The 25,185-nt window shown below is 42.6% G+C and overlaps 1 protein-coding gene across 2 annotated transcripts in view; it reads left to right on the plus strand.

Moving 5' to 3' along the window:
• The window catches only part of igdcc3 (immunoglobulin superfamily, DCC subclass, member 3), a 56,147-nt gene extending 38,887 nt beyond the window's left edge, over positions 1–17,260 (plus strand). For both annotated transcript variants that reach the window (XM_035628707.2, XM_035628709.2), the window contains 7 exons: positions 4,845–5,092; positions 6,155–6,319; positions 6,884–7,072; positions 7,449–7,553; positions 7,787–7,922; positions 8,086–8,296; positions 8,839–17,260. In XM_035628707.2, coding sequence (XP_035484600.2) covers positions 4,845–5,092; positions 6,155–6,319; positions 6,884–7,072; positions 7,449–7,553; positions 7,787–7,922; positions 8,086–8,296; positions 8,839–8,970 — 1,186 coding nt within the window. In that variant the 3' untranslated portion in view covers positions 8,971–17,260. The remainder of the gene's footprint in view (positions 1–4,844; positions 5,093–6,154; positions 6,320–6,883; positions 7,073–7,448; positions 7,554–7,786; positions 7,923–8,085; positions 8,297–8,838) is intronic.
• Positions 17,261–25,185: the final 7,925 nt, after the last annotated feature.

The following is a 25,185-nucleotide window of genomic DNA, read 5'->3' on the forward strand; positions in this document are numbered from 1 at the left end:
TGATACACACACCTTTATATATGCTCAGTCGTAAACACACACACACACACACACACACACACACACAAACACATTTAGAGCATCATTGTTATTTCATTCATTATCGGCCTTTGCTGACCAGGCTCCTGTAAAACATGCTATCGTGGCTATTTGAAGCCTCTTTGAGAGCTGTTGCTAATTATGTGTATGGACTCGCCTCACTCTTAAGTCTTTAAAGATGGGCCGTGTAATCCTCCAAGACATGCAAGCTGTGATCGCACATCAGACGCTCTCAGAGGCACGAGGTTAAATGTCAGCCTTGTTTTGTTTTAATGTGGGGACGTTGCAGTTGATGCTGACGAAAGTTAAAGTCTCCCTTATTGGTGAATGACGGTATGGGTGAAGTTTACTCTTTTCTCTGAGTAGTTAGAAGAAAAACTCAGGCTAGGTTTACATTTGTGTGTAAAAAGTTTAATTTATATGGTGACGACTGTGTTTCAAGTGTGTGTGAGCGATGTGGTGTGTTTGATAATTAATGGCCAACATCTGAAGGAACAGGCTCCCACATAAACCTGGACATTGCGCTGCAGAATTCTTTTCAAAGGCTCTTTTTTCTTTTCTTCTTTTTTCTTTTTTTTCCCCTGCTGTCTTTCACCAAGAACTACCTTTCTTGTTTGCAGCCCCTCTTTGTGCCCCACATCCCCCTTCCTGCCCCCATTACAGAGCGCTGGGGCCTGGGCATTGGCCTTGAACTCTGACCCCGCCTGTAATCAGTCATATCCCTGGGCCCTTCCCTCCTCTCAGGCCACAGAAAGCTCATTGCTCCTCCCCTCCCCCCTCCCCACCTCTTCCACCCTTTCTCTCTTTGTCCCCATATTTTTTTTCTCCCCCTTTTCCCTCTTGCTGGATACAGAAGGGCCATGCTGGCTTTTGATGGGGTGCTGCTCAGAGACAACGGAGAGTAAACACAGCCGCAGCAGCTGAACAACAGGCCCAAGGCCCCGCTGTCAGCCACTCCCCTGGCCCATGGCCTTATCCGTCAAACTGTGAAATGACCTTGAGCTGATGAGTAAATGATGGTGTCAACCTGTCAACACAGGACAGCTTCCCTTTGGAGCTCATGTGAGACATGCAAACAGACCAAATTCAGGCCATATTGCTCCCAAAACGCTTCCTCTCTGACTTTCCATCCTTCTGTTTTTCATCACACATTGTATGGATCCGCACTTCTGTTGCATATTAATGTGCAGCGGATCGACCTATTCTCAAGCTCTAGACTTTTAAAAAGTTTTTTTTTAATAGAGGTTCCTTGAACAGCATGTCAATTTGTATTCTCCTGGACTGAGAAATTTGCACATTTATCTTCCACCCCTAGGAATATGAAGGTGGTCCAGTCAAAGATTTTTTTTTTCATGAAATAATTAAACTATTTTCTTTTGACCGGCACAGTGCTTTCCTCGGGAAATATCCTGGTATAGGATGGAATGTGGTTTGAATTTCCAACTAAAGCAACTGAGTAGAAAAGAATAATTCCTGCTTCAAAAAGAGACACTTTGCTCTTCAGTTTCCAAATTATTTATTTACTAAACCAGAGCCAACTTTAAGGTCTCATACTGTCCGCAGGCGTGTGTTGTCCCTCACTTGTTATTCACTTGGGATACAATTAGTAAATGTAAATCAGTACATGTCAAAATGGGTAAATGTAAATATTTAGGCGAAACCTCTTAAATGCTGCAGTCATTAATAATCAGTCACCGTTTGCTAAAACAGACAAAGCAAATATGCATGAAAGTGTACACAAGCACATTAAGCACATTCAGCACATTTGTGCTATAAAATGCTGAAGCCACCAAGGGAAGTCGAAAAGGGAAGTTTTGACAGCAGGTGTGGAATTTCATAAGCTGCACGTCAGCAGTATCAGTCCGTGTGTATGTGGCTGGGAATGTTTGCTGTATTACTGTGTGTGTTACGTGAACGTCGGATGCTGCTGCACCTCCAGAAGACAAGCAGCGTCTTGTGAAATGTCCCCGCCTTCCCCTCAGGGCTCATCCAGGGTCCCGGTGCTGTCGAGTAGTGCTTCCCCACGGGGCCTCTTGTGCTGAGTCCGTGGCGTCTGGTCAGGCTGCCTGTCTGCAAACACTCCATCTATCGCTGATATGAAAGGCTGTCAGAAGTGTGACGGTCGAGTAGCGAGCTGAGCGCTGGCGACTGCTGCCACCTCGGGGGTCAGAGGTGAGATTGACTTAGAGAGGGCGAAACACGGAGGGGCCCTTTGACCTGATGATTATCCAGATTGAATCCACCTGGTAGACCGGACAGAATAATAACTCTTCCACCGCGCAGCCTTTTCTGACCCAGTTTAGAGACGTACAGTAATTGTATCCCAGCACATCAATTTTAAAAAGGAAATGGGATGATTCACTCCTCCATGCTGCCCGCTGACCCAGAGGAGCACTCCGCTGTCCTTACAAATCCATCCTTGCGAACCTTGCTGAGTCTGCTATGAGGAGAGACGGTCTGCCGAGAGCTGAAATGCCACTTTCCCCATGTCCCGTTTCATGGGTCCACGAGGTGTCCAGTGACAAATACACATACACTGCACAGGGCTGACATGTTTTTTCTTTCAATAAATTGCGTGCTTTTCCTCATGGGATTGCCTGACATTTCTTGATAAATTCTGATTTAATACGCCGGGGAATCCCGCCTGTCCGTCAGCGAAAGAGGACAATCTGCTCGACAGGTTCTTACAAACTGCAAATGACAGATTAGCTGGATGCTGCGGGATATGGCGAACTCCTGCGGCACTCAATTCTACTGTTTCAACTCAGAGCGCAGCAAAAGAACCAGGATCCAGACGGTTTTCTCAACGCTTATAATCTCCTAAAAGGCCATGACCAAGGGCAACACCGAGGGGGGGTGGGGCAAACTTGAGCCTCACAAGCCACATGCTGCTCTTTGCCCACACTTGTGTGGCCCGGGGCCGCTGTAACTGTGATCTCAGTTGATTTTCTTTTCAAAATATATTTTTGATTTGTATGAATATTTTAAAACACTGCCAGTACATTTTGCCAATATTTTTAAAATCAAAAAGTGTGCGATTGTCGGATTGATGGGCATCGATAAGTCAAAAGACAACCCAAATATAAAACATAGGAAACATTGTGCAGACACAGAAGTTAGGCACGAACAGAGAATATCAGACATTAACCACTCAATTGAAAGAAAATGATGCTCTGGGAAGTGCAGGTATTTCTGCGTCGCGTTAGATGAGTCTTGCAGCGTTGAACATAATTCACAGACGGCACAAACTGCAGAATCTGATTGTTTGAAAGCCCCTTCAGTGGCAATGGAAGCAGCGTCCCAGTTGGGGATAAATTTAACTTGCTGAGGTTGACAGACTTAAATCTGTATTGAGAGGAGGAGCCGCAGAGTTTTGGTGCCCGTGGACAGATATCCAAGTGTCAAACTGGAAAACAAAGACTCTCAGGTGCTCAACTGAGAAAACATAGGTAAGAATAGGCCGATGAAAACCTGAGGCTATGTATTATATCACTAGACCTTTAAGTCACTGCAGTATGGGCATCCATGTGTTGTGTGGCTCTTTACATTTGCGTGGGTTTTGTTTTCTCGGCTCTTTATCCTGCATTGGTTGGCCACCTCTGGCATACACCATGTTGACGGACAGTAGGGAACATGGACAAAGCTACAACTAAAGCTCTTCCAAATTCCCAAGGTATTCATTGTTTGCGTGTTCTCGGTTTTCCCAAGCGCACATTACACCTTAAAATACGGCACACATGGCCTTGGCATAACAATGGGATAAAGACATGTTTTGCACCACAGGGCCTCATTTCCATAGTATGTTAAATGTTTTATTTTTCCTTTTGCCTGAGGACAAACGCAATGAGAGGAATGGATTATGCGTTTTCATCTAATAAAACCTACTCAGCATGCACACACATACTCAGGCGGGGCATATACACACAATACCCCCTTTATATTTCTTCCATAACTGAAGACAGGCAAGGTGGGACAGGAGAGGCAGGAGAAGGAGTAGAGATAGAAAGATGGGGACAAAGAGCAGAGTGGTGGAGGTACGATAGTGAGGACCAATGGTTGGAACAAAGAGAGAATAGTGAATGCACTGAGGAAACTGATTTACTGTCTGTGGGAGGATGTGTGTGTTCATAGGTACGCGGGTACACGTGTGTGCGTTGACAGATGAAAGGTTTAACCGGTGTAGGCAAATTACATTTTTTGAAACTCTGAAATAAATGTATCTACTCCATTGGGAGCTCCAGTAGAAGACGGATCAGTTTGAAAGTGTGTGCTTTGCATGTGGGAAGGACTCCTATACATGCTGCCTCTGTCTGTAGTATGCAGAATGTTTCTTTCACTCACTCAAACACACACTCCGTTGAACACCGTAGCTTGTGATGCCGACACTGTCACATTCGCCTTCTTTGTATGCAGTCCCATACCTGAGGTATGAAGCAGCTGCAGTACGCAAGTGCATTTATTCATGTAAATTGCTTCCGGGAGACTTGGTACTTTTGGTTAAAAAAAAACTTAACTTTTTCTTAAACCAATCAAATTCTACGATCGACTAGAGGTGGAGAAAATATTGGTTTTCTCACATCGGCCTTGAAGTCCGGACATTTCCCTGAACTTTGCCTGAGGGGCTGTGTGTGAGAATACAAGCGAGCAAGTGGGCGTGTTGATGACTGAACGAAAACACTGCTTTCCACAGCAGAATTATCCTCAAGTCCTGTTCCATGTGGGTGACTAAGAAACTAAACTTCCTTTCTTTCTCAATTTCCTCTCTTTCTTCCTGTCCCTCCTCTTCTCTCCTCCCGCTCTTGCAGCACACTGACGATCTACGGCATCAGCCAGGATGATGAAGCCATCTACCAGTGTATCGCAGAGAACAGCGCCGGCTCCACACAGGCCAGTGCCCGCCTCACGGTGCTCTGGGCTGATGGACTGCCTGGTGTGCCGAGCCAGGTGCAGGCCGAGGCCCTCTCACCCACCACCATCCAGGTGTCCTGGAGGGAGCCCGAGCAGAACACTCCGGACATCATTGGATATGTGCTCCACATCCGCAGGACCTCAGGTGAGGCGGCGCTGAAGATCCAAACAGTTACATGCAATGGATAGCCAAAAAAACAAACATGTTTCAATAGAATTAAGTTGTAAAATAGATGATAGTACTGTAAGTGAAGCATGAAACTAAACAGACGCTATAAAAACCTTGGTGACTACAGGAGGGGTTATCTCAAGCCAAAAGATCTTTTCACTGAAAGGTACTTGGCTACAGCTAAATATGTATGTGCTGCAGGATAAATCTGGAATCTGCAAAAGCTTTCCTATAAACTAGCATTCAAAGCAAAATGCTGCATTCTCAAAAGCAAATGATGAGCGCTGGGTATCCTCTGGAGCCCATTACTCCTAATTTACAAAATTCAATATAGCGAAATTCCCCCAACACCACTTCACTCCACTTCAAAAAAAATCCCTTAACTTTTGGATCCATATATGTCGACCACATATAAGTGTGATGCTCCCTGTGTGTGATTACACTTGCAGTGTGTGGGCTGGTGTGGAAGAGTACAGGTGTGTATGTGCAGTATGTAACTGTGTGTGTTACTGTGTGTGTGATGAGAGCCTTATGGCGCCAGCTGCTGTTTTCCACAGTAGCTCTATTGGATGGATAATTAAGGGCCCGAGGGGCCCACCAATGAGATCTGCTGTAATTACCCATTCAAGATTGCAAGGCCCAATTGGTTGAGGGCTGGAGGTAGATAGTGGTTACGGTTGGATGTCTCTGGATTAAGAGCAATAAAATGCTTTAGCACATCCTCCGTAACTCCCACATTTACCCCTTCTGTCTCGTTACCCCACCCCAGCAATTCACCCAGCCATTGTTATACAGGCTCCCAGGGCCAAACTAAATAAGCTATTTTACAGAGCTGCACCGATAACACCAGTGAAATGGGCAATAACCATAAAAGGATGACACTAACCGATTTGTATTTATTGTTTCCTCTCTCTGTCTTTTGATGCCTGCTCCTCCTCCTCCTCCATTCCTGTTTTTCTTTTTCCTTTCCTCTTTCCGTCCCCCGCTCTCTTCTGTTACCCCACCTCCTCCTCTTCGTTCTCCGTCATCCTGCCTCAGACCCAGTGGAGATGGAGTACGAGGAGGCCGTCAGTAAGGTGACGCTGCAGCAGATCATCAGGGACCTGGAGCCCTCCACCAGTTACACCTTCTACGTCAAGGCGTACACATCCCACGGGGCCAGCAAACCATCCGACAGTGTGACCCAGAGCACTCATGGGGAGGGTGAGTTAGAAACATAACCCTCACCCACAAAGCATATTTTTTTTAGATAACGTACATTTGTGGAGATTTAAAAATAAACCCCATACGTGTAGTGTTTGCAGAGAGTTAAAACGTACAAGATGTTGAACAAATGAATTAAAGAACATGCATAAAATGTGAATACTCTTGACGATTTGATTTGGTTGAATTTGCCTTTGCTATCTTTCATGTTTAACTCAGTATAGGCTACGCAGAAAAAAGAAAGTTACGACAATTGAAAACTTTCAGTTGAACAATCCCACTTCATTTGTGTGTTACCAACTGAAGTAATTTTTTAAGGTGGTAAGCTATTTTACTTTTTTCAGTTTAGTTTTGAAGCTGATGACAAAGATTTTGAAATGGATCAGATATTCTCGATAAAAGATTTTAATAACAGTAAATATTACTGCTCAATGTTTCATCGTTCCCGCTCCAACGATACAAACTAAAAGCCCTCCCTCTGATTTTTGTGCTCTGCTGCTTTCATGCCGTCGTATCACTTGACAGTGTGTACTGTACCGGCTGACGGTCTGTCTTGTGTTGCAGTGCCAGCGCCTCCTTCCCTCCACACCAAGGTAGTGAATAGCAGCTTTGTCCAAGCAACGTGGGAGCCTTCCTCCAAGATGGGCCCACATCAAGGCTTCAGACTGTACTACAGAAGAGCCCACACACCGCTGTTCACCGGCCCCATCGCCTTCCCCCGCAATGTCACCCAGTACAACATCACTCAGCTGGGTGAGACGCCGTTTGTTAGGACGACAACTGCAAACATCTGTTGTGTTTTTAATTGACTGAGGATGTTTGTACTCGTAACCATCGTCATTGGGAGCTTTATTTAGAATTATATTTTGATACTGTGATCTCAGCCCATAAATGAGCATCACAGTTCTATCTCATTTAGTTATTTATTATTTAGCTTGGGAAATCCTTACTTTCCTACAGTACATTTTGGTCAGAAGTAGGAGGGTAGGAGATATTAAGAATTTATTTATTTTCCAGAGGGCTGAATGTAGGGACTAAATATACCTCACTCTAACAAATGTTGCTCTCCACCTCTTGATAAAATACTGATATTGATCAATAATCTATTTCTGTCTTTTCTTCTGTCCAGAGCCCACACTGGTCTATGAGATCAAACTCCTTGCGTACAACCAAAACGGAGATGGCAATGCCACTGTGCGATTTGTTTCACTCCGGGAGGCAGTGGAGAAATCTGGTGATTTGATCTGACACAATCAACACACCCACACACAAGCGACACAATGCCCCACCTCACCCAGCACATCAAAGTTTCACATGTCTCCCTGCGTGTCATCTTTTATTTCAGCAAAGTGAAGTTGATTGTCTCAGACTGACATTCCACGCTACAATCACTTCATGACACACTGTACCCTGGTTTGTTTCAACTTGGGCAGAAGTTTGACAGTGATGTGTGCTCTGTCTCCTCAGTTTTGGACGCCCCGTGTGACTGCATCAAAGACGAACAGAGTAAAACATCCACTACAGGCATTATAATCGGCATCCACATCGGAGTCACGTGCATCATCTTCTGCGTGCTCTTCCTCGTCTTCAGCTACCGCGGCAGGTCAGTACGAACGTGGTGTGTAAATCACGATCAGCAACAAGTAGAGCTAAAGGAAATAACGAGCCGATAATTTTTTGTCAAGAGTCAATGTCAGTTTACCATGTGTATGCAACTGACCAAGGTTTTTTTTTTTTTAATGTATGTGTTTTGGTGTAATCCCCAGGTTAATGATGTGTAAGACAGTTCAGGCAACCCCCCAGGCAGGACGCAGCGCTGTGCTCGAATCCTCGTCCTCCTCCCAGGGCGCCGCCGGGCTCAACGGGGCTGTCAGGAGAGAGATGGAGGTCAACGGCAGGGCAGCCGGCAAGAAAGTGGTCGACAACAACGAGCTTGAGAAACTTTTCACTCAACCCAACTCACAAGACTCATGCGTGGTGAGTCCCGAGGGTAGGAGCGCTGTGTCAGGACGAGTGAGAGATGTTTTTCAATTCAGTCGCTGTTAATGGAGACACATTTCTAGTATAGCTGTTTTCAGCCATGAACACCGGATATGTGTGCTACAACAAGTAGGATTGTAATTAACCTTGTCATAATTAGAAAGTCAATTATCGGGAAAAACATGGGAAAAAAGGAAGTCAAAAATTCCCCCAAAAACAGTGCAGTAGAAAACATTAAAACACATAAACAAGATAAAAGATTTTCTACAGACTGTAAAGTTGTAGGTTAAAGGAATAGCATTGTTTATGCTCGTGTATTATTATTTTTTTTAATAAAAAAAAATACTAAGATAATTAAATAAAACCCCCAATTGCACTAGAATTGTTCTTTACATAATCACAGATTTCTGGCCTTGGTTCTTTTAATCATCCTCTCTCTGTCTCTCCACCGTCTTTGTTCACAGTCTTTTGTAATGTTAGAGTTACATGCTTTCTTTATCTAACGCTGTCTAACGACTGTTGTTTGCACTTGTCTTCAGTCCGGCGCCTACGTATTGAACGAAACCCAGCTGTCTACAATACCACTGGACGAGTTCGCAGTGGAGCGGGACACGGAGACGCAATTCCAGGAGCCTCCTGCAGCAGGAGCGTGTCAGCAGGACCAAGGCTAATCATGTATGAAGGCTGATTCACACGACACTGTCCACAGTGTACACTTAGACTCTTCACTCACTCAGGTTGAACAGTGTTTCCTTTTAAAAGTAGTTGTTCCTTTTGTGCAAAGATTTTTTTTTTTTTATTGGTAAGTTAAGGAGGATCTAGGACTGTGTGTTTTGGGCCTGGTTCTGGAGAGCACTCTTCTGATGGGAGGCTGGTTCAATCTAGGCAGGCCAGTTAAATGTCCTTTATTTCCACAATTTGGTTGGTTGCAGGGCTGTCACCTTTTCGGTCAAGTTGGAACAAATTCAAACACATAATTCATTCAAAATAATTCCAAATGTAAATTGTTATTGTGAGGGAGTAAGGCAGCTGTTGTTGTCACCAAACCAGCCTTATTTGCGTTGGTGACTTTGTATCAATGGTGTAGAAGCCAAAATACTTCCCCACCACGCTTCAGACGCCAAGACAACAGGGCTGCAAATCCTCCAGCTTCTTTTGTTTTTTGCAGTTTGTTACAGTTCAGACGGTTATTAGGAGGGAAAAAAAGTTCTAATTTTGAACAAAAAGTGACAGCCCTAGTCGTTTGTTAATTTTCTGGTGTTGGGCAGCACAGAGTAGAGGGCCCAGAATGTCCTTGTTATACGATAGTAATTTTATTTTTAAGTTTAGAGATATATACAGTATATATATATAAATACATATATATCTTTATCATCTATATGTCAAAAGTGGCTATAAGTTATTGGTCTTATTTCGACTTTTCTGTGGATGTCAAAGACTCCTGCTGCCTGCTCTCACCTACCAATGATTCCACCCCCTCGCTCACAGGAGACCTCAGCCTTCTTCCAGGGATTTGTTATATTCTGTCTCAGGACTTTGTTTCAGCGGTATCAACATTTTCTGTAAGTTCTCGGCCTTCATACAGGAACTAGACTTGGCTGCGTGAACTTAGCGATTCAACAAAAACCTACCTCAGCCGGAATGAATGTGTCGCGGGAAGCTTTTAGGGACTATACCTTCCCCTGTGCTCACAATTACTTTACATGCGGAGGAACTGATTGGTTTGGAAAAATGCAAGATCTGGTGCCGCACTACCTCAGATGTCAAGAATCTTCTCTCTTCTCCTGCTTGTCGAAGCAAAACGAAAAAGAAAAAGAAAAAAAGAGTATCCAACATAAAGCACTTCCAAATGCTGAAGTTAATGTTCTACCTCAAGATAACAATGTTAATGTTGTCACTGTTGTTGTTGTTTGTCTGTTAATTGCATAATGGAAAAACCCTCTTTTCCTCACCCTGTGAAATCCCTGCCTCCATCTGCTGATGAATACAGTATGGTGTTTGTGGATACAATGTCAGTACCTCATACAAGTTGACAGACTGATAACACTGTTGTATGAACTAGGAGTATGTTAGGAATATATATGTATGAATTATGCTGTTCAATTGTAAGTTTTTTTTCTTTCTTTTCTTTAGATTTTATTTTATTTGAAAGCTCATTATACTTTTTTTTTTCCAAACGTAGTTGCTTCAGTTGAATGAAAAGACCATTAGAGATACACTGCATTGCTAATGATATTTTCAGGACTATTTACTGCTGAATGAGGTGTGACGCATAATGTACAATTGGCCAAGAGTCAAAACAATATAATATACGGACATCATGCTGTACGTGTTTAAAATTAGCTGTGTTTGTGTGTGTGTGTGCGTGTGCGTGTGCGTGCGTGCGTGAAGATATTATATTGACTGAATGTATGTTTTCATATTATGATGTGAAAAAAAAACCCAGACAAAAATGAAAAGTAAGCACAAATCTTACCAAAATGTCCCGAAATATGATTCTACCATAGTAGTATTTAACTGTGGTAGTTGACATTTTGGAAAATACACTTATTGGCTTTCTCGCTGGCAGTTAGATGATACCACTCTTCTGTCTATTATGAAGCGATGCTAATGGGTCTAATACCCTAGCTTAGCATGTATGATGCATTCAATAACTTGCCTAAAATATCCCCAAAAATCGTAACTTGTTTTGTCTTAATTACTGTTTGCGTACAGATAAAACAAACAAGATGTAAAATATTAATTATTGAGCTTCAGTAGGCAGATCTTTTAACTTTGAACTGAGCCAGACAAGATGTCTCCCTTTGCTTCATGTCTTTATGCTAAGCTGATTGCGCCCTGCCAAAAAAATATTTAACAGATTGAAATGAGAGTTGTATCAATCTTCACATATAACATGTAGTTGAAAGCGAATACACGTATTTCCCAAAATGTTCAAGCATTCCTTCGACAACACCGAAATGACATTTTTTTCTCCCGAAAAGAATGGAAAAAAATAAGCTATTCCCCAAAATATTGAACCATTTCTTTGATTTTAATCGACAGCAGTGTATCTCTAAGCTTTTCCTGAACATTTGTTGCTGCAGTGCTCTTAGTGATTTTCTTTCTTTTCATGTCACGTAATCTGCCTCCTTTTTAAACAAGATTAGTAGCCTTTTACACTGCTGGTGCCCGGGACATGTGACAGTTGCTGATCATGCTTGTCTATCGTTAACTCTCTTCCCAAAAAAAAAGCTGGTTGGCCTTCTCCATGCTGTCAACACTGACTAGTCAAAGCACTTCAGGAACACATGTATATAATGACGCTGTATGACGACAGCCACAGAGAACCGGCCCGAGAGAGAGAGAGAGAGAGAGAGAGAGATGGTCACTCGGTGGCTAAATGATCGCAGGGTTTCTCTCTCAGGCCTCTCTGCTCGGTGTCGTCACATACTGATCAGGACTGATGTTTACAGGGATTAAAGTTCTCAGTCGCTTCGATGGATTTCCATCAGTGGAATTCCAGAGGCCATATACGAGATCAGTGTAGCTCTGAGGGGTTAAGAAGAAAAGGGGATGAGGGAGTGACACAGTGAGCAAGTGCAGCCTCTGTATGAAACAGAGAGATGTAAATCGTAGGCTGCACAACGTTTTCCTCCGCTGCTTCCACCTTTTTATACAGAACATTTATGGTAATTGACCACTGAGCTTCTGACTGCCAGACAAAAACCACAGAATACGTATTCACGTTTTTCAAAACATTTTATTAACATTATTACTTTTTGCCATTGACCAATTATACAAACTAATGTCTGGTTGCCTAAATCATTGTCCCAATGATCGACCCAACCCAGCACCCCCGCCCGCCCCCTCACTGAGAAGATTTTCTCTTTAATCCCTGTAATGAACCTACCTCAACCCTGTTTTTGGCCTTTCTCTCAGGTCTCAATGAAGGAAGCATGCAGAGTACGAACAATGGAGTAGAGTGATACACATACAAACATAGAGCATACACGTATATAATTGTGTATTTATATATATATATTTCAATTGTTGAAATATGCTAAACAGAAGAAAAAAAAAGCAGAAGCAAAGGGACACGAACCTACAAATGGAGGGAGAACTTTTTAGGACCTTTATCATGTGCACTAACTATTATAATGGTTCATCTACATACTTAGTTTGTAGTGGGTGTGAATGGTTATCAGATTATTTTTTTATTGGTGTTTTTCTTTTCATACCAGAAGCTTTTAACTTTATTTTTTTTACTGGTGTTTTACTTTATATCCTCTGTGGAAAGTTTTTTATCTGTGAATGAAATAAATTGAGAAAAGTGGGAAAAAGTGGGTGGCACCTACAACTAGAACACACACACACACAGTTAATAATAATAATAATAATAATAATAAATTTCACGATCGGTTTATTGATTTCACTCTCTGGCTCCTGAGCTCATCATCTTAATTATGCTGCGTTCATGTGATATCATTGGGGGGTTTTTTATGAGCAGCTGAATGGGGAGAAAAAGGTTTTGTGAATTTCCCTTTTCTGTGTTAAATCATTATATTTCCTCACATGACCTCTCAGATAGTTTGGATGAAGCTTGTTTTCAGCCTGCCTGCCAGCTTTCTCTATTTTGCAAAAGCAAAAATAACAACAATTGTCTAGTTTACCGAGCCATACACTGTATGTATCTGATTTCACACAAAAAAAATGATAAAAGCAATTCTAATCGTGTGATTACAAGTGGTGCTATTATACTCTTCCAACACTTCCAAGTCAGAATTACAGGTGGTTTTCTGGTGACATTGCTTGAATGCAGCATAAGGTTCAAAATGTGAAAAGAAAGATTGGACAAAGTTTAAATGCTTATTTCATTTATTTTGGTCCAATATTCAGCATCATAGCTTCTGGCCATCCACGACATTCCAGATGACAGTTGTACGTGTCCCCACTGCAGAGAATCAACTGCAATGTGTTATGCAAAACCAACATTATACACAGTTTCCATGTTAGTGATCATCGTAGGTACTGCAATGTTATGTCTTTTAAAGTAATTGGTTTATGCACATTTGTCTGCATATGTTCTCCTTGCATCCATTTCCTCTATTTAATTGTACACTCTGGTGTTGATATCATGTTACAAGTGTTGGAAAAACAATAATGGTACTTGGTCAAGATAGCAGAAGAGATGCAAACCCGACCGTAATGTCCCCTGCTTGTATATTTATTAACTACGAGTGTGATTTGTTCTCTCCAGGCTTGCTGCAGGCTTAAATCAGTGTTTTAACTTCCGTTAAGAGTAATTTCACTGTGGAAACAAGTGATGTGCTTTTCTTCTTTACTTCCTTCCTTCCTTCCTCTGTCCCTCGGTGTGATTTAGGGTTAATCTCCTGCAGGAATTTGCCCACATCTCCCCCGTGGATGTGACAGGTTTTAGTGCCATAACTGTTGAACCTGTCTCACCGGGAATGTGGTGCAACGGCGATTATGTTTACGTGATTAGACGTCGATAGGTCAGGGTTTCGAATCGATGTATTATATAGACCTTGTGTGATTTAGTGGAGCCCTGAAAGCTGTTTTCACTGACTTGCTGTCACTCCATCAGTAGCGGGGATGTGATGATTCCTTCGCTGACACAGTGGGGGAATAAAGGGCCTTTGTCATATGTATTTTGCAGCCTTGGGAAGTGCTACATCACCAAACTCTGTTCCTGTCAGTAAGCCAACCTCCCTTTCTCCTCCTTGAAGCCTGACCTTTGGACAGGGAGAGACTGTGCTCAGGGACTCTCTGATCCTCGTGTTATGTGTGAAAAAAAAACAGGCCACACTCAGGTCTTCTGGACTTCACAGGGTTTTCATCCTAACAATCTGCTTTTTGCCCAGTTCAGACACATATGCTGTGAGGGACGCCCTCTTTGTTTGTACCTTGACCAAGTACGAGTTGGCAGGACAATGAGTATTTAACTTTGTCATCTGTCCCTTGTTTGCCGACTCCGTAAGAGAGAGAGAAAAAAAGGGAACATTTCTCAGAAAGCAGTTCACCTTCCACCTGGGTGATGCACACAGAGATGAAGGGATTACAAATTAACACTAGGTTACTTTTTCCTTGAAAACAATTATGTGAGGCCTACGAATCATTTACAGTAAGTTCCCCCCCAATTACCATAGAAATGATCAGCTGTGCTTCTCCCTATTAAATTTGGATAACTGCAATCCTTTTGTACTGGACTAAAAGCCCTAGTTATTGTGTAGATTTGAAACAATACAGGATATTGACTGAAGTGATTTTTAAGCAAAACTGAATAATCATTTGGTTTAATTTTCTGGAGTTTTACAGACCAAACAATTAATTGAATAGCAGATACAGACAATAAGCCTGAACCTGAGGTTCTTACAAAGACGGCATCCTGGACTGGGCATGTGCAGGATTAGTTGAACCTTGATTGTGTTGCCAGTACACGGCTCTTACTGTTAAAACTACACGTGTCTTGTGAAGTCCTCTCTTTTAATATGCATTGACTGAACACAGGTAACCAGATGAAGTCAGAAGGACAAGATAAGCTTCTGGACGGTCTAGATTGACACTGTATCACTGCATTTGTGTGTGTTCTGGATACAATGTACAATGCTGTATCAATGGTGGGGACATTTAGGAGACCTGAAATATCCCTACTGTGGTTTCCTGAAAAGTCCAAAGACTGACGACTCTAGCCTCTTCTTGAAATACCCTTTACATTCTGCGGTATTGATCATTGTGGCACCAGACGACCGTCTGACATGATTACAATTTGATCACATTTCCGATGCATTTATCGCCATGGCGTTCTGCTCCGAGACCCCGATGACTGTACATGTCAAATAATACTGAGTTTAACGATTTCCCCCAAGTAATTTATTCTCTTGTCAAATGGTGATTTATTGTATCTGTAACTAAATGTTTGAGATCGGTATTATATTTTAATATACCTTTGTCAAAGGAAGCAGATTGAGTCCGTGGTAGTAGGCTGTAGAAAAACCTATACAGTAGATCTGCATGAGAAGCGAAAAGCATTATTTTAGCTGAAATGAGAAGTGTTAGTTAATCATTATTGGACTTGTGATGGTAACACTGTGATATTTAGCCCAATGCTGGCAAAATAATGTTGTGATCTCAATATGGTGCTATTGTTTGGTCCTGTCTTACATTGTCGGTCACTCTTTGATGGTGTGTGTTGATGAAAATAGGTTGAGTGACCTTTTCCGTTGACAAATCCAAACCCGTCTTGCCCCTCATTGACACCTGAGGTCCCATCAGCCCTGTTACCCTTGAAGTGACAACTTGTCTTCATTTTCCTTCACAATTCCATCTTTGCTGGAGAAGAATGCGTGTTCCGTATTGATGTTGTCAACACCGTCCAAAGCCGTTCAGCCACCCGTTATTTGGCCCGCTGAAATAAGAAAAGAGTTCCAGTAGGATCGACTCAGCAGGCCATGTGAGTCACAGTCTACACTTCTAGAATACAAGCAAAGAGCTATTTAGTCTAAATGGGAAAACGACGCCGTCATATCGTTGCCATGTCAGACTCCAGTGTGTGTGTGGGAATGTTTCATCTGCTCTCGCCCACTGTTGCCGGTTCGCATTAAGAATTTTACTCTAACGCTTAAACTGTTGAAGAAAAAATAAAGTTTGATCTCGATCACTGGTTTAAAGCCCCTGAAAACATTCTCTTAATGGCTGTGAAGCATTTCTCTATATCACTTAATATTTATGATCCAATAAGTCAAAGAAATCTAAGTTCAGGAAAAAAACCACTTAGTTATTTATAATTAAAAAGTCAAAAACTAATAAATCTGGACAAACTGAGTCACGCCTCCTTTCAAACAACGAGGGGGCGAAAACACAAATTACTAAATCTCTTATGTGAAATCACCAAATCCAGTCTGACCTTGGCAGATTACGTTGTGCTCATGTAGGACACGTGTAGCTCAGTGTAAGACACTGACTGAGAGTAAACTGAGTTAAATGCAGTAGAGTCAATGTGCTGGCTCCTAATATAAGAGTCAACCAGGATTCAGAAATTTATAAATTCATCACTTGGACATATTGGCAAAACTACCTGCAAACTTCTGTGTGAGGCTGAGGATGAGCTGGGCTGATGATGAGCCGGGCTGATGATGAGCCGGGCTGATGATGAGCCGGGCTGAGGATGAGCCGGGCTGAGGATGAGCCGGGCTGATGATGAGCCGGGCTGAGGATGAGCCGGGCTGAGGATGAGCCGGGCTGTAGTCCTGCGAGGCAAACAGGACGTAACTTCAAGCACAACAGAGTCCTTGTTTTTTCCCCAAATTAAAAAAACCCACCTAAATGACTTTTATTTACTCAGTATTTTATTGTGGGATAAATATTTCCTGCTTTTTTAATCTCTTCCAGTTCATGTTCTGAAGGTAAAGAGAAGGAAACTGGTCAACGAAACATGTCAGTGAAAGAAAACACTTTTACCACCACAGTTCACTAGTTCACAGTCTGTCTGCCTGTCTGTCTGTATGCCTGCCTGCCTGTCTGTCTGTCTGTCTGTCTGTCTGTCTGTCTGCCTGCCTGCCTGCCTGCCTGTCTGTCTGCCTTGTTCTTTGTCTGTCTGCTGATGTCACTGCCTCTCTCTCTCTCTCTCTCAGCTCTCACTGTCTTGCCGTCTCGCCCACGGTTAAATTCAGGTCAATATGAGATGATTTCAATTCTATAAGCGTTCTCAGAGCATTTTCAGGGATCACGACTGTATATGTTTACACAACGTTACTGTATGTTTCTACACGCTCTCAAGACCAAGCTGTTCCAATTAAAAACTCTGTATACACATCCACATATACTGTATGTGTGTATGTATATATGTGTAAAAAGGCAAAACAGACCATTTTAGTGGTTTGTATTGTTTTAGGGTTCATTGTGCAACATTGATTTAAGAAAAATACAATAACAGTGATAATAAACTAGCTCTAGTAATAATAAATCCAGAACGTGTCTTTATTTGTGTGTGTGTGTGTGTGTGTGTGTGTGTGTGTGTGTGTGTGTGTGTGTGTGTGTGTGTGTGTGTGTGTGTGTGTGTGTGTGTGTGTGTGTGTGTGTGTGTGTGTGTGTGTGTGTGTGTGTGTGTGTGTGTGTGTGTGTGTTAGAGAGTGTGAGAGTGAGTGAGTGAGACCTAGCCGGATAAAGAAGCATAATTTACAGCACAGATGTTTGTTTGCCTGCTTCCTGTGGTCCGCTGAGATGCAGCAGATCAATCCGATGCGGCTCCTCGTCTCCCTCCTGCACTTTACCGTCCTTTTTCACTGTTCAGCACATTAACTCACGGGCTGCTGGCCAGACAAAGAGTATTGAGCTCAGAGCGCGCAGCACCTGGTCGATGGAGGATGGTGCAGGACTTCTAATCACTGTGAAGCCCAATGCATGATTGAACTTCGGGACAAAGAGTCCAGTATGGATCGGCCTCTTCTTTCTCCATCTGTCTTTCTTGTTTTCTCTCTGGCTCTTTTTGGGGTATAGAGCATCGGAGGATAATTCCAATTAATTTTTTGGTCGTATTACAATGCGGAACCTTTTTCGAAAATCTGGGAATGCTGACGTAGTCGGATGGAGAGAGATGCGTCAGCGCAGGTTAACCTAAGCTATTAGGGTGAGGAAATGAAGGATAATGATAAAACAATGTCACTTAAAAGGTCCCTTTAGAAGCCTTTCTGGAGTTTGGGCTTTTGGTTTGTTTTCTCAGTGCTGACTACGTTAAAGTTTGGGAGTTTCCATTTCTTCTTAAAGCTCTTCTCGTGTAACTTAGTTTCAAATGACACCATGATCTTGGTTAAAAACGATTGTCCTAACTATCTGTGTAAATATGTTTGTCCATCATCTATACGCACTGATTTCCAAGTTTAGCTTTGAACCATTGTACTTACACATTTTTGCAGTTTCCCTGTGCAATGTGGGCTCATTATTGTAAAAGAAATCTCAGATGCACTGAATTTCAGGTTCACTTCCTCATTCAGGTCATCTGATTTAACTACTGGTTTGTTCATGATCATAATTTGCCTGGGACTTCTTTCACAAATCTCAGAACCCAGCAAATCATTTATTACGTGTGGTGTTATCCTAATTTATTATTAATCAAGACATAAACATTTTTAAATGCTGGTTTGTGTCTCTGAGTTTTCTGTATTAAGATTGTAGTAGCAGAGGGAGGCTGTCTCTGGTCGCTGCAGCAAGTTTCTTCCTTATTGTGGGTTCTAATAGAGAGACCACGAGTAGTTTTCCACAAGCAGCTCCCTCTCCCTCTCATGGACACACACACACACACCCACACACACACTGGCCAGACTGGCCGTGTAAAGCAGTGAAACTCTACCCCCGGCAGGACCACCTCAACTGGGCCCCGGCTCCTCCTGACCTCACAGCATTTAAAGTGAATTGAGAGAAGGGCCCTCAGTTTCCCAGGGAGAGCCCCGAGGAGGAGAAGGAGGGGTGCAGCTGTCTCCTGGCTTCTCACACCGCACGCCTTTTAGTGGCTCAAAGGGAGCAGCCAAGAGGGAGGGAGGTCAGAGGTCACACCAGCCAACTTTCGTACTCGACTACCTCTGATGTTCCCCCGTGTTTCTCTTCTTTCTTTTTTATGTTTCCAGATTTCCCAGCCGTAACACTCTTCACAGGTGACATCCCTTCTTTGCACGTTGCAAATCATCAAAACTGTCTTGTCACCCCCTGTTTCTTTTTTAAATGCTACCCTGTGTATGTGTGTGTGTGTGTGTGTGTGTGTGTGTGCGCGTGTGTGTGCGTGCGTGCGTGTGTGTGAGCCTCAGGATGGATTTAAAGATAGAGAAGTTGCATAATGGGATCTATGTACTACTGACATGGTAGTAAAAGTTTAATTCAAATTTAAGGTAAAGTACATAAACACTTATCAAAATCTACGTCCTTGAGGATTTTATAGTATCGAATCATGTGGTTTATTTTTCAGAAGAGGCTCGTCATGTTTTTGTAGTCTATACTCTTTATCGTACTTTTATTTTCATGTTAAGGCTTATCATTATTCTTCAGAATTTTAGGCTAATTCTTTTTTAATTATCTTGTGTTGCTTTCCTTTGGCTTCATTTTCAGTGACTGCGTCCATTTTTATACACAGTCTATATGGTCACAGCAGGTCGAGAGGGCGGCCCAATCATTTGGAGTTTGATTCTCAGGCTCAGCTCATCCTTTTGTGTCCTTGAGCATGAACCTGAGCCCAAATTGCTCCTCATGGTAAAACCGGCAATCTCCAAGGAAGCTAGCCACCGTTGGTGTAACTGAGTAGCAACTTCTCGAATAAAAGTAATAAACTAATGACATCAACATTTTTATAAGATGGTTTCAAACCGTCAGAAAGCTCGTTACTGAGCTGAACTGGTGCCTGTCGTATTGCATGCACCGACTATAGCTGTGTTCTTGTTGGTGTGTTTGTGTGAAGACTTGTGCAGGTGGAGAAGACGATATGATTTCTGCCACCTCTCCCCTCCCCACGCCGTTGCCCGTGGCTCCACTCTAAGATGGAGTGTCATGTGGTGGAGGGTGACTGATGGAGAATGCGAGCATTAACATGCTGAGGCCACAGGAGATGTGGCACTGAAAGCATTAATGGAGTGACTGTTTCTGAGAAAAAGAGGGCTGATGTGATTGCAATGTGTGCCGGGGGAATCGTTCTGCAGGAGCCCACCGTGGGAGATACCGCTGCCCTTATAACACATTTATATGTATCTGAGAGATAAATTGGGTGGCCTTTCAGTGGCAGTGAGTGTAGGGCTCACATGCAGAAATGTGCAGTCATCATCCATGACACAACCCCCCCCCCGCCCCTGCCCCTCAGGTTTCTCTTCATTTATCAATCAAACACACATGCATGCACGGGGGGGGGGGGGGGGGGGGGAGCATGGGGAGCATGGGGGAGGCGGAGTGGCAGAGAGATCCTCTGTGCACATGGCAGCAGTTGTGTGTGGAGCAGGACAAAGAGAGGAGGGAGGGTGGAGATGTGGGGTGGCTCGGAGGAAGGAGAGGAAACCAAAGGATGCTGGAGGTAGCAGCAAATGGCAGAAGGTGCAAAGATGTTATATCTGAAAGGTACAGTCTGATGCTTTGAAGTTCAAATGACAACAACGAATGCTCTCTTATCTGCACGTATCAGTGGCTCTGCCTGCACGGACATTTAACTAAGTGCTGAGGTGGATGGAGTATCCTTTGTGGATCAAATGCATCAGTTGGATTCCCGCCGTCACCATTTCTAACATTAAATCACCATGAATTGAGGGATATTCCCTCTGGAGAGTCGGCTAAATTGCACAGTTAAGGAATGTTTGCAGAAATGGCCCCGAAAAAAAGGTAAAAAAAGCCCACAGGTGAGCCCTCAAGCAGCCACGGGGTTTTCACGGTGGGACAGCCAGGAACACTCAGCAGTTTCTGTAAAGGCTATTTATTTGTCCAAAGGAGTTCCTATATGAAAACTCTTTACACTGAGACCTGTGTTTCCAGTTGGTTGATCTGTTGGCCAGTTGTTTTTTGGCGGGAAATGTCTTGAAATAATTTGCCCTCAGGATGAAGTCTAATAAATCTGGTGATCCGCTGACATTTCCTCCGAGGTTTATGGTCAAATACTTGGCAAATTAATGACATTGCCAACAGCCTCAGTTGTTTTCTGGGTTTAGTGCTAATTAGTAAATATTAAAACAAGTCCTCCCACTCCGTTTTTTTTTGATTGACGACAGTCTCAAATATTAGCATGCTAACACGACAAACTTGGTGAACGTGGTAAATATCATCCCTGCTTGGCATACACAAGTACTTGTATGTTGCATGTATACTAAAGTATACAGCCTCACGAGATGTGAACATGGCCTCTCGCACCGCGTGAGAGGATGTTTGCGCAAGGTTGAGCCTTTCTCAACTCTCGAAAGGAGAAAAGTATCTCAATCATCTCACATCCTATTTGTTCCTTCAAACTGTACAATTGGTATTTTAAATAATTTGCATAAAATCTCATTCACTCCTCTTAAATTCCTTTCTTATGATATTTCCCCACTAGTGTTGCTCCTTCTGTTCCATCGTTTAAAGAAAAATATCAAAGTTAATCAATATAAAGGCTAAACTGAATGTTGTGTTCAGTGACAATAACATAGAATCTAATCGAATTAAAACCTTGAGAAATAAAACTAACACTTTCTGTCTGACAAGATAACATTAGAAGTAATTGAGATAGTGTAAAATAAAATCCAATGGATGGAGATGGTTCTCCCTCATTAGTGGAAAAGAAAGGTTTAACTTCACTTAGATTTCTGGACAACACTGTGCATGTTTGGCCATTTACACGATTGTTTTCTTGGCCTTTTCTCCGTTTCCTGGCCTCCACCTCCTGCCTGTTGCCCTGGGCCTGTCCCTCTCCATTACCCCCGGCGCTCACCTATCTCTAATCCATATACTCTGTAAGGAACCCTCTCGGGGTCTGTGGTCTGCAAACAGGGGGTCTTTGTTCCAACAAGAGGATCAAGGCTTTGTTCCAACACTTGTATCTGGCCTTGAGGAAGCATTGACAACACCATTGCAAAAAAAGATGGTGTTCGTTGTCTCTTTGATTGACTCAAACATTTGACGTATTGATTTTTCAGGGTCTAATCACGCTGCTTTGTTTCATTGCCCTAAACCGAGCTGCGCTGTTACAGGAGGAGGGAAACAGCTAATACAGCAATTTATTCTTATTCATCAATGAAGGAAACATGGAGTATACCCTCCCTACACCCCCACCCCATCCCGTCCCTCTCTCTCTCTCTCTCTCGACCCCCCCTCTATCTGTTTAATCACACTGAGCCATATGGATGCACGGTGTGTTGTATTAATTAGACCCCAGGGCGTGGCCACATAGGGGACTAGAGTGACTCGAGCAGTTGCTATGCTGGGAGCAGAAATCTACCTCCGAGCATAAAGTGGGAGGAAGAAGATAAAGTAGGTGAGACGAGGACGACTCACATGAAGCAGAAATTCTTTGTGTACTAGCTAAGATAAAGAATAAGTGGTTTTATAAAGTGCAGCCCCCCCCCCCCCGCCCTCCTTATCCACAATGAAATCGACCAAATTTAAATGATTACATCACCTAATTAGCTTATCAAATTGATCTCTTTGCAAAAATTACTATATAATATAATTGATACTGAATGTTCTCCTCCCAGTCGATCATGTAATGACCGTGAGTGCATGTTTGGTTGGGATTTGCTTGTTCACGGAGAGCTTCTGTTTCTGAAATAAAACACCAATGTGGTCAAACTGCATCAGGTCTCCGTAGAAAGCTGTGTGGCTGAATGGATGCATTTGTGACGCATTATTTTACGGGTCTATAGTTTCATAACAACTTGCAAGGAGGGAATTAATTGGTCAATGCAATCTCTTCTGTGAAATTTGTGTAAACGACAATGCCGTTTGGTGATAGTCTTGAGTTGATGAAATTATAATCATACATTTAATCTGTATGCTTTATATACATTTCAGTTAATTCATTAAAAAAAAGATGTCACTCAGCTTTTCCAGTGAACCAGTGGTCCAAGGATTACTGTGCAGATTTTACAGGCGATTCTTTGGGGGGGATTGTCAAATTGGATATTTACACTTTGAATTAATAATTTTATAAGTCATTAAAATGTTTTTATGAGAGTCAACATACATTTTTTTACAATCTACTAACTACGTCCAATAACACTCGTGTCCAATGTGTACAGGTATTGCTTTATGAACTTACTCAGAACTTTGTTTCCCTGTTAATGAATGAACTTCCTTGGAAACTACGAGGAAAATACGTGACCTGAATGTTTGATCTGATGAGATGTCACTGTAATTTGATTAACAGAGGGATGTTAAAATTTAACATAGTTTATCATTAACAATCACATGTAGCCACGTTGACACCAACAGGTTACAACAACACACGCACGACCGACGGGTGTTTTTCTGCCACTTTTGGCGAGTGTGCTACTATAACTTTACATTATTTACATGTATGTACAAGAAGTACTTTACAGTAGTGCTCAAACGAATAAACAGTTTTTAAGCACGAGAGGTTTAATTTATTGTGGACATAAAACTGTACTCTGCTGATTATATAAGCCCGGTTGCCTGAGCCTAGTAGGGGTTAAGGAGTGCACTCGCAGGGGAATAAATCAGGTGTGTGTGTGTGTGTGTGTGTGTGTGTGTGTGTGTGTGTGTGTGAAACAGACATTGAGAGAAAGACATGAAGAAAGACAAACTGAACAAGCAGAGGGGGAGACAGCCGTATCGATCCCTCACCACAGAAAGAAAGAAAGAAAGAAAGAAAGAAAGAAAGAAAGAAAGACGGAAAGAAAGACGGAAAGAAAGCTGGCAGCAGTGTCTGGTTAGCTAGTCCTATCTACAGAAAGTGACTCTGCTCCTTGTGCCGAAAAAAAACTCCTGTATTTGCCTGAGCTCTTAACTGGTTTGAAATCCTGAGCCTCACACGTTGTTCCTGCTGAGGGACCGCAGACCTGGGTGGGCATCAGGTCCAGTTGCTTGGCTGGCGAGGTGGGCCGCTTCCACAGAGGGGCCAACTGAGAGGGCGGCGGGAGGGGGGGGGGGGGGGGGGGGGGGGGCTAAATGGGTAGCTGGTGGGGGCGAGGTCGGATTAAGGGGTCATGAAGAATAAGGCAGATACTGGTTAATGTTTGTCCAGCTGTCCCCTGGGCAGTTGAGAAGGAAGATGGAGGGTGGAGATGGTTTGGTCGGAGGAGATGGAGACGGATTTCACCTGTGATTCAATATTATGAATATAATGTCTGTTTTTATTCTGGACCAAAAGCGTGAGAGAGTGATATGAATCCAGTGTCTCATAGCTTTGGTCCATCCTGTCTTAAAAGCTGCAATAATGTGTTCACTGGCAGAAAGAAGCTGTCAACACATTCATACATCCAGCATAGCAACATTGTCATTCATTTAGAGTTGTGTTGAGTTAATTCCTCACTTTTTGGAGTATATAGTATTGCTAATTTCTGTAAGTATATAACAAGAAATATGCAGCCAGGAAGCTTTTAGCGGAAGTAGAAAATCTGAATGACCACAAATCTAACAAGTGGATCATTGAGCTCTATCATTTTGTAAATAATTACAATTATAGTAATATCAAAATGCTGCTAGATGAAGTTGATAATAAGTCAGTGTGTGTTTACAGTCACTGTTAAAGCAGGTTTTTGTTTCATTCTATTCATTCATCATAATTGTTTGTTGTTTGTAGGTCTTCTCATTTTAATTCTGTCGACTTCACTCTGAAGTTGCAGTTCGTGTGCTGTAGTAAAGATTAACTGTCCAAATCTGTATCAGGGATGTACAGACATTTTGTAATCTAAATATAGAGTGACCTGTAGTAGAATAATCTAAAGAAGCCAGTGTATTGTCTCTTGGCTTAACATTTGGTCATCGCGTCCACTGCTCTGATTTCCCTTCTTCCTCCAAACATCTGCGGCCACTATAATCCTGTCAGACCTAACCTCCATTTATTCTCCTGCCCCTTCTGCCTCTCAGGAGTCCCGGGAGAATCTGTTCCAACTGCTTCATCTGCTTTGCCAAATCCTGTGAAACAAGCATGCAACACACAGATCCCTCTTCTTGTATCAAACAGTGACACATTTAACAGAAGTGCAAGATTTATATTTATGATTTATATGAAGTGTATGAATTCAGTTCAAGGCAATCAAGCAAACAAAAGGGCAAAGTTCAACTTGAAATTGTTGTTTTTCACATCTTGGCTTATTTTTACTATCAAAGTGAGGTACAGTATCAGAACTCACATTTGTAATCCTCTTGGGTCAAGGTTCAGCCCTGAAATAAGCAAGAGTTGTTCATGTGTACAAGGTCTTTGATTGAAGCTT

This window comes from Scophthalmus maximus, chromosome 4 (assembly GCF_022379125.1).
Source record: "Scophthalmus maximus strain ysfricsl-2021 chromosome 4, ASM2237912v1, whole genome shotgun sequence".
In the NCBI taxonomy this organism is placed as follows: domain Eukaryota; kingdom Metazoa; phylum Chordata; class Actinopteri; order Pleuronectiformes; family Scophthalmidae; genus Scophthalmus; species Scophthalmus maximus.